The sequence below is a fragment of the Leiobunum rupestre genome, chromosome 2 (genome assembly GCF_980474605.1).
Source record: "Leiobunum rupestre chromosome 2, qqLeiRupe1.1.hap1, whole genome shotgun sequence".
NCBI lineage: Eukaryota > Metazoa > Arthropoda > Arachnida > Opiliones > Sclerosomatidae > Leiobunum > Leiobunum rupestre.
Window position 1 is genome coordinate 51,269,062 of NC_143385.1, and position 14,914 is coordinate 51,283,975.

Here is a 14,914-nt window from a genome sequence, read left to right on the forward strand (position 1 = left end):
TCCAATCTGAGAATGTTTCCGCATTAAAAATCTCTCAGCTCAAGTAGGTTACATTCGTATAGCTAAATATGTTAGGCTAAGATACTATTAATGAAGATAGTTTCGTTACTTTTACTAAGCCCCAAGAAACTCTAGAACTCTGTACTTTAGATTCAAGAGCTTTCCAATTGTCGGAAATAAACTCATGGTTTCACTCCCGTTCATGGGACTTGACCAACTGCATACATGTATATAGCTATATTTAAGGTTTTATGTGGTCATTTTCAGTCACTTAAAATATCAACAAGTAGGCCCAGGCCGTAATATTAGTTCCACATCAGTGTATTCGAATGGGCAAAGCCATACACCCTTAGTAGACACAGGTAGGCAAACTAATACAAAGCTTTTGAGGCTTTGTGATTTCTTATCGTTGGATATATAAATTGCCACCCTAAGTGAAAGGGTGGATGCCGCCCACCATCAGGATACCCGGGTGGGCAAACTAATATAAAAACTGCTGAGCCCATGTGATTTCCTATAGTGAGATATACTATTTACCATCCTATGTTAAAGAGAGGCCACCGCCCACCCTCAGGATACATGGGTGGGCAAACCAATTCATAAGCTGTTGAGGTCATTTATTGACTTAACTTGCAAGGTAATTTGACAATAAGCTATATTTTAAATTTCGATCTATTTGTGGTAGAGCTATAAACGGGTAGTCTTTATGTGAACTTGTAAGTTAATATACCTAAGTTTAGCGAATGGTATACGGCAAAGATTATCGTAATAAAAATTTACCTTCATAGATATAAAACTACATATGCCCGAATGCCCCTAGTTTTTGGATGAGTATGGGAGTCCAATAATTAATAATGGCGGTACGTAAGTGTGAAGGGAAATAGAGTCTTCAATGCTTTAACTTTTTAAGCGTACGCGTGTTCTTAATAATATAATACCTTCTCCCGATAGTGACTTCAATTTATAATTGTTTCTCTATGGTTCTATTGCTTTTATTACCCAAAAGGAAGTTCGTCAGTGTGGATTGAACTCGTAGTTTGTCTTGAACCTTTTGTTTGGTGTAACGAGTGATGAAGTTTTTTAATGTCTCTTGTTGATTTATTTAAATAAGAAAATAAGTATCTCATTGTGTGGCTTTTAGAGCATTTATAAGTACATATGGGGAAGAGGGCATTTAAAATTTTCGAGCTCGTTTATTCGAGTACTCACTTTCGAGCGAGGCATCTTAAGCGAGTGTGCCCACCTACCACTGCTCACCACCCGAACATTTAAAATTTTCGAGCTCGTTTATTCGAGTACTCACTTTCGAGCGAGGCATCTTAAGCGAGTGTGCCCACCACCCACCACCCGACGCGAAGTTTGAGGTTCACTTGACCTTAAATTTTGGAAAATATACGTAAAATAAGGCGTAAAAACGGACGAGAATTTCGACAACTTAACTAGCCAACTCCCCCCGCGCCGCTAAAACTAACGAAAATACAGTAGAAGTTCCGAACGAATTTTGGGAAGCTTCCAGTGACCGAGAGCGTAAAGGCCTCACTGACCGGAGTTTTTGACTGTGAGTTCGAATCCCGGTTTCGCCAAAACTTCAAATTATTTTCGCAGCGCCATCTGCCGTGTCGTTGCTTTCCACACCAAACAAACAAACACACAACACTTAACGACAATCCGTCCATAGCAATAGTCCCACTTCGATATATATATATCTCGATGTGGAACTAAAAAGTAAGTCGTTTCGACTTAATAATACAATCATGGACTAAAATTTACAGTCCGTGATACAATACATGCTAAGTCGGGATAACGTCGTTTCGGAGTCGGTTCTTAGGTCTATTAAAATGCGGTAAAGAGTCGACGTTTTGTAGTCGGCCGACCCTTTTACCCCTAGGACATTTCGACCCACAATCCAAAGGTCGGCCGACCTTAGTGTTTAGTACCTTTTGCCGACGTCGGCCCGACTCTAATTTGCTACAGGGGTAGCGTCCAACGCCCGGACAGATGGCCAATAGCCATACTCAGCAGGAAGAGCGTATACTGCTAACAGTCTGTCCTCTGACAATTAACATTAGCCCCAAATTACACATTAAATGAAATATGAAAACCTTTGAAATCAGCGTAAAGTTAATGCACATATTTCTCGGCAATGCTTTTGAGGTTTGAACTTTTTCAATTTTTGCAAAGTTTTCACATCCAAGCGCACCAATAGACGGTGAAATTAATTCTGTAGTCACAAGTGATTTTATACGCCATGCGCCTATAGTCTATTTTTCCCTTTGGTCTATTTTAAAGTAATTAATTTTTCATTATTATTTGTTTTATTTATTACCTTTGAGCCATCTATTGGTTTTTTGGCTAATTGATTTGATATATTAACCTTTTTTAATAAAATGCTTTAAATACGATAAATTTATCAACGAGAAATGGTTTGTTTGGCTCTTTAGTTACGTTTATAGGTCAATTCTTGTTTGTCGCGTACTTTACTTTATCGGCAAATTTATCTTTTCCACCTTACGGAGTTCTGGTAAATTGAAACTTTTTGATTCACTGCAATGGCATTTTACATATTTTTCAGTTATACGGAATCATTAAAACTTATAAGATTTTTAAGGTGGTTATACGAATAAGATTTCTATGATGGTTATACGAATAATATTTCTATGGTGGTTATACGAATAAGATTTCTATGACGAAAGCTATTCAACTTGGTTCAAATTAAATGTTGGTCAACAGGCAGACAAATCAGGGCTTAAATCGACTGAAGAGAATTTCCTAGATTCGTGAAGTCAAGAAATAATTTCACCCTCCAAATTAAATTACCGAGTAATTAGTACGAATTAATGAAGAAATCGAAAACGAGCGCCACGCCAAATGGAATATAAACCTAGTACCCTGGATTCGAAATAACTGCCTCGCGGGTAGTTCATTGCGTTTCCACAATTCCTACCGGAACTCCGAAAACATTTGTTCAGTTGTAGCCATGGTAACCAATTATCGATAAGACCACGACGTTCGACGATAAACATGTTTTAAAATGGGTTAGAGCATAGAGATAGAAAAGAAATAGAGGCACTATTGTATCTGGTGAAGTTGACCGTGAGTGCCGACCCCTTTTCGCCAATGTAGGAAGCCATGAGATGGGCAGATTACGTGGCGCCATCGACGCGCGGTGAAATAAAATACATTATTCCTTTTGGAAAATCAACTGTCATTTGATGTACACAAAGGAAGGATAGATGGCGTTGCAAATTCTGCCCATCTCCACTTTCATACATGCGTGGGGGCGGGGGGATGAATTTTCCCGGTCAAAAACAGGGGTGCCTTAACGCGGTAATCTTCCCTCTATTTCTTTTCTATCTCTATGGGTTAGAGCGCTTTCAGTTCGCCTGCTAACATACTCCAGTCAGGGTTGCGCACCTTTCACTATCCTAGGGTACACGAAGAATTTAAAATGTCGTTTAAACAATACTAAAACACGCATTATGTATAGGTAAGAGGGTAGTCGAAATACAATTATTTGTTTCTTCGTGTGCCCGGGTGTACCGCAAATCTCTCTCATTGTATACTCGTACTTATTTCGCCAAATTCGTCTTCATTGTACAAGGCATATGCGTATTTAAATCCAAACAAGTACGCTGCTAGATAAATAATAAATTGTCATAACTCTCTCTAGATTAGTTGAGTTGGAAAATTATATTTATGAGTATTTTTATTTAAACACTATAAATATATTACGACATGTCACATAATAGAAATTTGGGGGTTCACTAGTCCTAGTGAAATTTTTTTTTAAATATTCATCAATCCCATTTTATTTAAAAAAAATCACAACATGCTTGTAGAAAATCAAGAGAGTCAACTGCACCTCATACCAGTTCTGATTCAGAATCTATCTCAAATTAACGCGTCATTTGATGATATTATCAATGAAAATATTAAATATTAAATTAAACTAGCCAAAGACTAAGTCGTGAAAAAATTGTGAAATGCCAAATTCACGTAACTCAAGTGATTATGAACTCCTATTTTAATTCTGACGGGTAAAGCAAAATGTTGGCTGTCCTTCTTGTTTTTATACATCCATTTTTACCCCCAGTAGTCAGTGACTCATAAAATAAATTAAGATAGGAGCAGTGGCGGACTGGGTCTAATATTATTGGTTGCCAGGAGACAAAGGGCCCCAGCCTTAACAACTATAAAGCTATCATGTTTAAGGGGGCCCACTTCATGAACGGTCCATAGGGCCCACGTACCATTGGGCAGGTTCACTCTATGGCCAGTCCGCCACTGGATAGGAGGCTCACTAGTCAGGCTGACTATTAAAAAAAATATCCTGATGTCCAACCCATCCCCGAAGTACAAAGAAAAACGCCTAAAATGCTCACGTGACTGCCGACGTTGTTGTTCAAACTTCTAGAGTGCTCTGCTTAAAACCTCTCTATTGACGCGCTGCTGGGCGTGATAGATAGTGCCGGATTAAGGACTAGGCCTACTAGGCACTGGCCTATAGGCCCCCACAAACAGATGGCTCTCACCACCGAAGAAATCAATGGATTTTTCACTAATTCGGCTTAAGAGAAAAACATATCAGGCTTCTTCCTTTATTATTTTCAAAATCATTATTCTCGTGACATAAGCTCAACTTCGGGGCGTGCAAGTTTGTTTGTGGTGGCAGAGATCCTGTTAGTCGCTGCGCATATAGAGATATGAAACTCACGAAAACGCGTCACGAAAATTTCTAGCAACAGCGCCGCCGCTCGGCCGGGAGAAAACCAATTTTTCGCTTATGGCATGTCAATAGATTTCTCCCAGACGTCGGCAAGAAATAGACGGTTGCTAGGGTTATTGGGAATTTCATATCTCTATAAGCGCAGGATCTCTGGTGGTAGGGAGCAAAGGCATGGTATGGTATGAGAGGAGACAACCTCCATACTCATTTATCAGTTCAATTTTTAAACAATGCAATGTGTATAGTAAAATAACGATATCTCATGGATTGCGTAAATATTCCATTTCAAATACCTCAAAATTTTAAAATATTGTACCTTAAAGTATGCTACCTTTATTTAAATCACTCCGGACAGGTCAAAACGTGTTGAATGCTTTATTGATACTAGACAGGAACGCCAACTGGAGTATTTCCAATGGGCTTTTCCATAAAAAAAAAACATTACAAAAAGGAGGAACTATGCATTTAGATTACATCGCCAGAAGTGATTTAGGGTTGCTGTACTTTTCTTTATATACCATTCATTTGGGGAATAAAAACGAACTTTATACATTGATAAAAAAATGAAAAGATAAAGACGTCGACACGTCACATTTCCTCCCCAAGAAAATTTTAGTCATACTGAAGTCTTTCCGGTTTCCTTTGTTGTCTGGATGACCGTCTAGGTGTTTGTGGAACCGAGGCGGTCTTTATGTCTGCTACGGCGCGGTGATGGCTAGAATTTGGAAGTGGAGGCTGATGCGTTGCTCTGGGTACTGGATCAGGTGGCTTGTCTGGTTGTGGCTGATTTGAAACTTGAACGCTGGTATTCACGACTGTCTGACCAGAGTTGTTACTCGCCGTCGTTGAACAAGGAATTGAACGAAGTCTTGTCTGATTGACATGTCGTCTCAGGTTTCCGGCAGGTGTTTGAATCGAGAGCATTGCATTTCCAATCGGCGCTAAGATTGTACCTTCGTACCATTTTGGACCTTTACCGTAGTTTCGAGTCCAGACGGTATCACCTTGTTTAAAGGAACTGTTGATGTTTTCTTGTTTTTCTCGCTCGTTACTTTTCAGTGGAGGTCGTAAACAGTCCAATCGGCTACGGAGTTCTCTATTGAGAAACAGCGAGGCGGGTGTATATCCTTCCTCGTTTGGCAGACGTCTGTGAGAAAACAATATTTTAGCTAGGCGTGATTTTATAGTACCTTCTTTAATTTTTGCAAGTCCTTTCTTGAGGGTTGAGACAGCTTTTTCCACGTGTCCATTTGATGGCGGATGGTAGGGTGCTATTGTCAAATGTTTGATGCCATTTCGATTCGTGAAATTGACAAATTCGTTACTGGTAAAGTTCGTACCGTTATCAGATACGAGGCAAGAAGGTAGTCCGTTACGTGAAAATATGTCTCGGAGAACGTCAATGGTAACTTGCGATGAACATGATTTGACTGCAATAGCTTCTAACCAGTTAGAATACGTGTCTTGAAATACCAGGATCATGTAGGTGCCAATAGGTCCTAGATAATCAACATGTACTCGCTCCATAGGAAAGTAAGTTTTAGGCCAATGAGTAGTTGTTTGCGGAGGCATCGCTGCTCGTTGCTGACACTCATGGCAACAAGAAACTAATTTCTCGATGTCAGCGTCGAGGTTTGCGTTCTTGGAACCAGGTCGATATTTTATAACGTAGTTAGCCAATGTGATTGCCCATATTTGAATTCTCGCAGCAGTTGTGGTAGGTATTTGTTTTGCAGGATTCAGTAGAGTAGCAAGTGGACTGTGGTCTGTAAGTAATGTAAATTTTCTTCCAAGAATGTACTCACGGAATTTGGTAACCCCAAAGATTAGAGCGAGAGCCTCTTTTTCAATTTGGCTATAGTTCTGCTCGGCTTTGCTTAGAGTTCGTGAGGTAAAGGCAATAGGTCTGTCATGGCCATCAGGTTCAACGTGTGAAAGAACAGCTCCAACTCCACTGGGTGAGGCGTCACAAGCAAGAGTAATTTGTTTAGTTGGATCGTAGTGCACTAGAACAGAATGCGAAGTTAAAACTCCCTTGGCTCGACGGAAGGAATCTGTAGCACTAGAGTCCCATATCCATTCTTCACCCTTGCGTGTAAGTTTGTAGAGCGGTGCCAATAATGTAGACATATTTGGGACAAATTTAGCGTAGTACGTTACAAGTCCCAGAAATGAGCGAAGTTCAGGAACGTTCTTTGGAATCGGCGCTTCAGTAATAGGCTTCAGGTGTTTCTGCGATGGGTGTAGACCTTGAGCATCAAGTACGTGTCCCAGGTACTCGACTGACTCGACCATGAACTCACACTTTTCTTTTCGCAACTTTGCTCCAGAATTTTCCAGACGAAAGAGAACTTTCTCTAAGGTACTGATATGTTCTTCGTCGCTTCTACCAGTCAAAAGCAAGTCGTCTTGAAAAATTGCTATTCTGTCAATACCGGCAAGAATTTGTTCCATGTGTCTTTGGAATACAGCAGCAGCTGATGAGACTCCGAACGGCAATCTGGTATATCTGAAAAGTCCCTTTTGAGTATTTATTACCACTAGATTTCTTGACTCTTCATCAAGCTCTATTTGATTGTAGGCATCCTTGAGATCAAGTTTCGTGAAACGTTGACCACCGTTAAGGTTAGAAAAGAGTTCGTTGATTTGTGGCAGAGGATATTGCTCGGTAGATGTAGCTATGTTGGCCGTAAGATTGAAACTTCCGCATATTCTGACTGCGTTGTTTGGCTTGAGCGCGACGACAATCGGTGCAGCCCATTCTGACGTTGCAACTGATTCTATGATTCCATCGGATTGAAGTCGGTCTAATTCGCTATTAACTTTTTCTCGATACGCAAACGGTACAGAGTTCGGTTTGTAAAAGCGAGGTTTGACGTCGCCTTGTCTATGCAGGTGAACTTGAGCTCCCTTGATTTTTCCCAAACCAGGTGAAAACAGTTTACTCTGCCTCGTTAGTATTTCATTAATACGGACATCGGTAGAGTCGGAAGTGGTCCAGTGTATACGATTTTGTCGTAGAGCTAGATTGAAGGCTTCGATCCAGTTTCGGCCACACAAGCTTGAACCAGGATGAGAGACAATTAAAAGGGGAAGAAACTTGCTTACGTTCTGGTAAGTAGAATTGACTATGGCATATCCTTTGATTTCAACAAGAAATCCCGTATAAGATCGAAGTGTCGTGGGCACTGGTAGCAAATCTGGTAAATTGGTTTTCTCTCCAAGCTTCTGATATGTCTCGATGGACATTACTGTGTAGGCAGCTCCGGAATCGTGCTCCATGGTAACTTTCTCGCCATTGATTTGAAACTCGTATAGGTATGGTTTCGGCGCTGGGTCTAGTGTGGTAAGTTGAAATAATGAGTATTCATTAGAGTCATTCTTCTTACTATCCTGGTGAGTCGAGCTTCCGGACTGGTTTGACGCTTGTTCTAAGGAGTGTAGTTTGTGGTACTTTGGTTTTTCGAAATTGTTGTCATTCTTATTTCTCTTGTCTCGTTCCGCAGATAAGCATACGCGAGCCAAATGACCCTTCTTTTGGCAGTAGGAACAATGGGTATTCATGTGCTCACATTTGTCGGCTCGGTGGTCAGGCTTTCCACATCTGTAGCACTGATTTCTAGAACGATAAACGGGTTTAGAATTTCTACTTTGGAATTTATTACCACGTCGTCCAGTAGCTTTGGAGGAAAGTGCATTGATCTGTTCTGGTTCAGCTGTAGTTGGCTTGTCTTTCAGAATTGAAAGGTTTTTAGCAGTGGACTCCATAATTATGGCAATTTCTATGGCTTTCTGTAGCGTTAAATCTGCTGCTGGTACTAGAAGAAATCGTCCCTGTATATCTTCGTTTTCGATTCCAGCTACTTATCGGTCTCGGAGCATCGTATCGAGATTAGTCCCGAAGTTGCAGAATCTGGCTAGCCGACGTAATTCTGCAATAAACGACGCAACTGATTCGCCGTTAGCTCGCTTCCGGTTACCGAAATTGATGCGTTCGGTGATTTCAGATGGTGCAGGATCAAAATGATTGTTGAGTATGGTGACTAAATCGTCATACTGTTTATCTGCAGGTTTCGCCGGGCTTACCAAACTTCTCAGGCAGGCGTAAGTCTTCGGTCCAAGTAATGTCAGGAATGTCGCAACTTTCAAGTTTTCATCAGTAATTTTGTTCGCTTTCAGATACAGCTCCATTCTCTCTGCATATAAGGTCCATGTTTCACTAGATCAAACTGCTGAAATGTTCCGGTAGAAGGCATGATGATTTGAGTAGTGCTGAAGATGTTGGTAATTGTAGGGATCTTCAGTAAAAACTAGCAGTTGTAGCAGTCGTCAGCAGGAATAGCAAAATCTAATCCATTGGTTCATCCCGTATCCCGTCGCCATTGTTGTATCGTGCAGTTCGAAGTTGTAGAGAAAATTAATACTATGCGAAAGTTACGATTAAAACATATTTATTTACAAAAAGGAGGAACTATGCATTTAGATTACATCGCCAGAAGTGATTTAGGGTTGCTGTACTTTTCTTTATATACCATTCATTTGGGGAATAAAAACGAACTTTATACATTGATAAAAAAATGAAAAGATAAAGACGTCGACAGGTCAAGCTTTTTAGAACTTTATTGGCACGCGCGTTTCGAACGTGGACTTCAAATTCCAAATTCTTTATCAACTTTAGCCAGTGGCGTAGCTAGGGAAGCGGTGTAGGTGGCCCGCACCGGGTGACACCCGACCGCGAAAAAAATACAAACTTACACGAACTAGAGAAATTTTAAAAACCTTTTTTACACGTTTTGATTTACTAGTAAGTAGCACACCATGCTAGCTACGCCACTGACTCCAGTGCGTGCACTCTATTTTCAATAACTATAGCTAGTGACGTAGTATAGTGGTGGTATATCAGGATTCACGAAGATGAAACAATTGTTTGGACAACACTACGGCTGAAAGTGACTCCTTTCCGTCTTTGTAACAGTAATATTTGCCTGATGCGAGTGCAAATCTAGAGCATTTGCTGTTTTAAAGTATTAAAAGTAAATTTACCCTAAGCTTTTTTCACTTCTTCCGGTTGAGACGTCTGATAGGTGAAGTAAAGGTATGATTATTGAAGTCGTAAGTAAAAGGTAATTAATGTTAGTTGTGTTCAATAAAACACTGTGCACTAAACGTATACCATATATTTGATAATTTTTTTTTAATATCTAACAGTTTCCAATTTTTTCAATATACAAACTTTTTATTTTATTCTTATGTTTTTTTGTTTTTGTCTGAAGCAAAATTATATTTGAAGCCGCAACATAATTGACAACCGTTATTAACTAGTTCCTTAGCTTCAGTCCAGTTGCCTTGTCCATGGAGTAGACCATCGAATTTCCGTAGAGATATGTCGCAAAGGCCCACATATTTGGGGTCGCAGTTGAACTGGTCGATCTGCGGGCAGGCTCCTTCGTGAATACTGTTTTTAGATTCATCTTTCAAGCGTAGTTTCGAATCTGGCCAGCATCTCACGCACACTTTTCGCAACATATCCTTGAATTCGTTATTAATTCTTGATTTTCCCCGAGTTTTGCATTTGTTACAAAATTGAAGGTCCTCTGGCCGTGACGAACCGGCATCTATCGTTTGAACGAAAGTAATCTTTAGAAAGAATTTATGAAATTTTGAATTTCGTGCCAAACTTGCAGTCTGGAGTCGCGATCAAAAGTCCCAAGAGAACCATCTGGATCGTTAATGTCATTTTCATCATAATTCGGCTAAAATACAATATTCATATTAAACATTGTTGAAAATATGCATATATATAAACTCAACCCAAACCTAACATAACCTAATCAACTCAATATTAGGTCCACCAAATTAGCCTTTTCAGTTAAAGGACGTAGAGAAGTTTAAAAACTGTTGCATTTCGTCTGTAAGCAATGGTAAATCGCAAAGCGTCTGCTTATTAGACGAAAATCCAGCAGTTCATGAGCTTTTCGCGTTGGCCACTTGCTCAGGGTGCTCAAATGGTAAAATCCTGAAATAAAGTTCTTACAACAGCTTTCAGTACGCCTTATTTTAACTATTTTGAACTATTTTCATTCGGGCCCAAACCATTTTTCACTTCCATCGGGTTGAATTAGTTTCGTGATTTTACTAAAATTTTAAAACTCTAAGCCCCTTTCGTCGCATTTTTTTCTGACTCTCATTCGCGACTCTAACGTGGCATCGCCGCAGGTACACGGAGGTACACACCGAAGGAATGCCTAGCGCTTCGCCTTAATACTAGGTCATTGAGCATATTTCAGAAATCGGGTCTAACGTGACATCGCCGAGTGTAATTTATCTGTGTAAAACCGGCGGTCGTTGCGCTTCGCCTTAATACTCGGTTTGGATTTCGCACTGGCTCGAATTTCGCACTGGCTCGAATTTCGTACTGTAAATCGGGACTCAAGGACGAGCGTATTTTAATTTGTTCGTCATGAGAGTAAATGGATACAGGGGGTTTCAAGGAGTACAGATGGGTTTTTCGACGCCGGCAAGGTTTTGAGTTATTTTGGAGGGAAAAGAGTACAATATTGTAATCTGTTATTATTTAGTAAATATAGTGTTTTCTTGAAGTTAGCAATCGCTAGCTACTTAATTAATCACCACCAGACATTACAGCTTGGAAAGAAGCAGTTTCTAACATCTAGGAAGACACTGATACTTCGTGCCCTTTTTCTAAAATTTTGGGGTCCCTAAAAGCTTCCTCTAGTGTGACGCCGCCAGTGTAAAAACGCGCCTTCTCTTTGGAAGAGATACACCAAGAATTGCTTACTTACCGATTCCGGCGCGTTGCTCTTTAATGTTTTGCGAAAAGTCCCCAAATTTCGGAAGGTAGTTTTACGAAGTACAATGTTGGAATCTCTGATTTACTTAGTGTCAGCGATTCCGACAAATGGGGCTACTCTGCTTGTAAAGGGGACGAAGGGAACGTAAATGCGAAAATAGTATATTTGTAATTTACGGATCATAAATTCAGTGGAAAATTACAACCAGAGAAAAGTGATATTAGAACAATGCTTAGAATTTATTTTTATATTTTTATACGAAGATGGTTTATCGACATTTGTTAACTGCTTTTTGAAGACAAACGCCATCGTATTAGTTTCACCAATGTCTCAGCCTCGTTGCCGACCCCGTCGTTATCCCTCATTGAAGCAAGACAGTTCTATTCCAAAAGGCGCTAGCATTAATTCTTCGTGTCTTGTTCAACTTGTTAAAATATTCCACGCACTCATTAAGTGGGAAGACTACAGTGGCCATTGTCTACGTTTGCGCTATTTCAAGCTTAACTCTTTTAAATTTGCATTTTAACTTATTATATTAATATTTTAAGTGTAGAAAACCTCTTGTTTAGTGATTAAAATAGTTTTGACAATTTTAAATTTAAAAGTAATTAAGTTATTAAGTTTTAAATCGGACCCCCGGAGCTAAACAAGTTAGGCAAGTGCCCAAACTACCCTTTAGTTAGAACCTTATATCTCGTTAACTATTAATATTAGAATTTTCAAAACTATTTTAATTACTAGAGGAAGGTTCAGCCTAATAAGAAAAATATAATTCAATTCTGTAATTGTTAAAACAGAAACGTTCAGCTTGAACGAAACAGAGGCTTTTACTGTATTCATTTTGGGGTCGGAGCACGCGCGAAAACGCTCGAGCCCTTTTTACGCTAAAATGTCAAGTTGAGCGTGGAACCTTTTGACAAGTTGAATAAGGCATAAATAGAGTTAAGGATAGCGTCTATTTCATGTAAAGGGGAAAATCACAACACTGCCATTTTTGGGGAAATGGTTGAAGATCCAATTTCATCTGGACCGAAAACAAATTTATAGACACGTCAAGACGGGATTTATTTATATTCAGGGAAAATGACTCTGTTGGGACCTTCCTCGGGCACCATGGTCTAGTAAAGTATCGCCCCCTATCGAAGTCAAAGCGCGAAATTTAATTATTTTGTCACCGGACGAGCTGGGGCTAGCTGGTAAAGAAAATTACTTGAAACGCTTTGAAAAATACTTAATCTATTACCATGTACGTTAATAACTCTTTTAAAAAAATTGCCGCTCAATTTAGCTCATAATAACAAAAGCGCTCACAATGAGAGGAGCGGTGCCCATCACTGGTCCCGCGACCATCATCGCCCTAATCTACAACTATCTGTTCAAATAGTTTTACCACGGACAGAATATTAGAAATTATTCTGTCCATGGTTTCACTTCGATTTATATTTACCCTGGTTAGAGACTTACTTTAATAACATAACGGTACAATTTAAACAGAGAAAGTCACGATGTACTGTAACTACTGTAAGAATATTTTGATTTTACATCAACATGACAAAATCTGTGAAATTTCTGGGCATAGAATAACTGAATAATAGGATTATAGTCGATGGCTCAATGCCCTTTAGAATGCCATTTTCCGTTCAAAATAGAGAAAGGCAGTTCAAACGCTGTTGGTCCACCGTAGTTCTTCATAAGTGTCAACCTTGAAAACGAGCGTTCCCCTGAACACTTAGTCGCCATCATGCGCGTGAACACTCTGAAGGCATTTTCAACATTCGGAAGAACTGATAGTAAGTCCTCCAAAATTATTTTTCGGTACAAATCAGGAATTGTCTTACCATAAGTGCCCTAAATGATTGCACTCGCTTAAAAGGTTATTAGACTCAAGCTCTTCGTGATAAACATTAGCGAAATGTTTACACTTTTTCTTTAGTTCATTAAAAGTTATAGTTTTCAATTGACCGAAGAACAAAAACAGCTTTCGAATCGACGAATAAGCTTGAGCACGTTTCAGACTTCAGAGCATCCAGAACAGGGAGAGAAGTTTCACCTTAAACTTTGCACTTTTGTGTAGAACAATTTCTTTTCCTGGTCCATCATAAGCAATTACGCGTATACTACGTTTTCGTATCTAATATCGGTATACGTTGACTGGAATCACGTAGACTATTGATATTTTTTGTACACCGCTTTAATGCATTATTGGATCACTTAGCGGATGTACAAAGTCCGTAAATTTCAAGATTTGGTTCGAGAGTGGCAGTGTTTTCACATGATGTTTTAGGACCAAAAGTTGTTTCATTTTCAAAAGACCGTGAAATTATAGGAAAATAGGATAAAATAAAGGAATTTATAGTTAGTCATTAAAAATATAGGAAATGTAGGAAGTCTGGTCACCCTGCCTTTAAGGACACATTCTAGCAGGACATCTAATAAAATATTAGTTGTTTCTATTGTTTATGTTAACTACTTTACATTGTAAGCTTTTTAAATAACTGGTTTTAAATACAAGACTGAAACGTTTTAGGAGGTCGGGATAAGCTATTCCCTAAATCTTTCTACCCAGCTCGAGAATCTGAATGTTCTCTCCAGTTGTTCTTTTTGCCTTCTTGCACAGCCTCCCATAGTTTCTTCTGAATTAATTTCCTTTGCGCCAAATAACCAAAAGATTTTGGGTGGGAACCTTGCTTGTACCCGAGGAGCAGTTCACTTCGATGCTTAAGTTTGCACCCTTGATCGATTAAATCATGATTAAATGGAATAAACCACGATTTAATCGATTTCGTGGTTAAACCGATGAAATCCAGATTAAGATAATTAAATTGCGATTACGCTGATTAAGTCCCGATTTAAAAATAAAATAGATTCCAAAAAATTAGATCGCGATTAAATCACGATTTAGCTGATTGGATCGTAATTAAACAGACTAACTTGTTATTAAATCAAGATTAAATCAAGATTAAAAAGATTAAATTAAGAATAAAAAGATTAAATTAAGAATAAAAAGATTAAACTAAGAATAAAAAGATTAAATTAAGAATAAAAAGATTAAACTAAGAATAAAAAGATTAAATTAAGAATAAAAAGATTAAATTAAGAATAAAAAGATTAAATTAAGAATAAAAAGATTAAATTAAGAATAAAAAGATTAAATTAAGAATAAAAAGATTAAATTAAGAATAAAAAGATTAAATTAAGAATAAAAAGATTAATTCAAGAGAATTTTCGGGTGATATTTGGTAATGAAAATAACGAAATTTTCTGAACATTTCTTGCAGCTGCTCACGGGTAAATGTCTATATCTTCGGCTATAATTAATAAAATAGCTTCAATTATAGAAAAGGTCAGGAATTGTTGAAAGCAGAATTACGATGGT

The 14,914-nt window shown here is 38.7% G+C and overlaps 1 protein-coding gene and 1 long non-coding RNA gene across 2 annotated transcripts; both read right to left on the reverse strand.

The window, feature by feature from the left end:
* Positions 1 to 5,195: 5,195 nt before the first annotated feature.
* LOC149958318 (uncharacterized) lies at positions 5,196 to 9,777 on the reverse strand. The gene is made up of 2 exons (XM_090164925.1): positions 9,770 to 9,777; positions 5,196 to 5,873 (listed from the first exon to the last, which is right to left on the reverse strand). The coding sequence occupies exon 2, from the start codon at positions 5,648 to 5,650 to the stop codon at positions 5,339 to 5,341; it is 312 nt and encodes a 103-aa protein (XP_090021051.1). The 5' UTR covers positions 5,651 to 5,873; positions 9,770 to 9,777; the 3' UTR covers positions 5,196 to 5,338.
* A 126-nt stretch (positions 9,778 to 9,903) lies between these two features.
* Positions 9,904 to 11,676, reverse strand: LOC149958319 (uncharacterized). Its single transcript, XR_016478277.1, has 3 exons — positions 11,530 to 11,676; positions 10,409 to 10,479; positions 9,904 to 10,341 (listed from the first exon to the last, which is right to left on the reverse strand). It is a non-coding gene; the product is annotated as an uncharacterized LOC149958319 (long non-coding RNA).
* Positions 11,677 to 14,914: the final 3,238 nt, after the last annotated feature.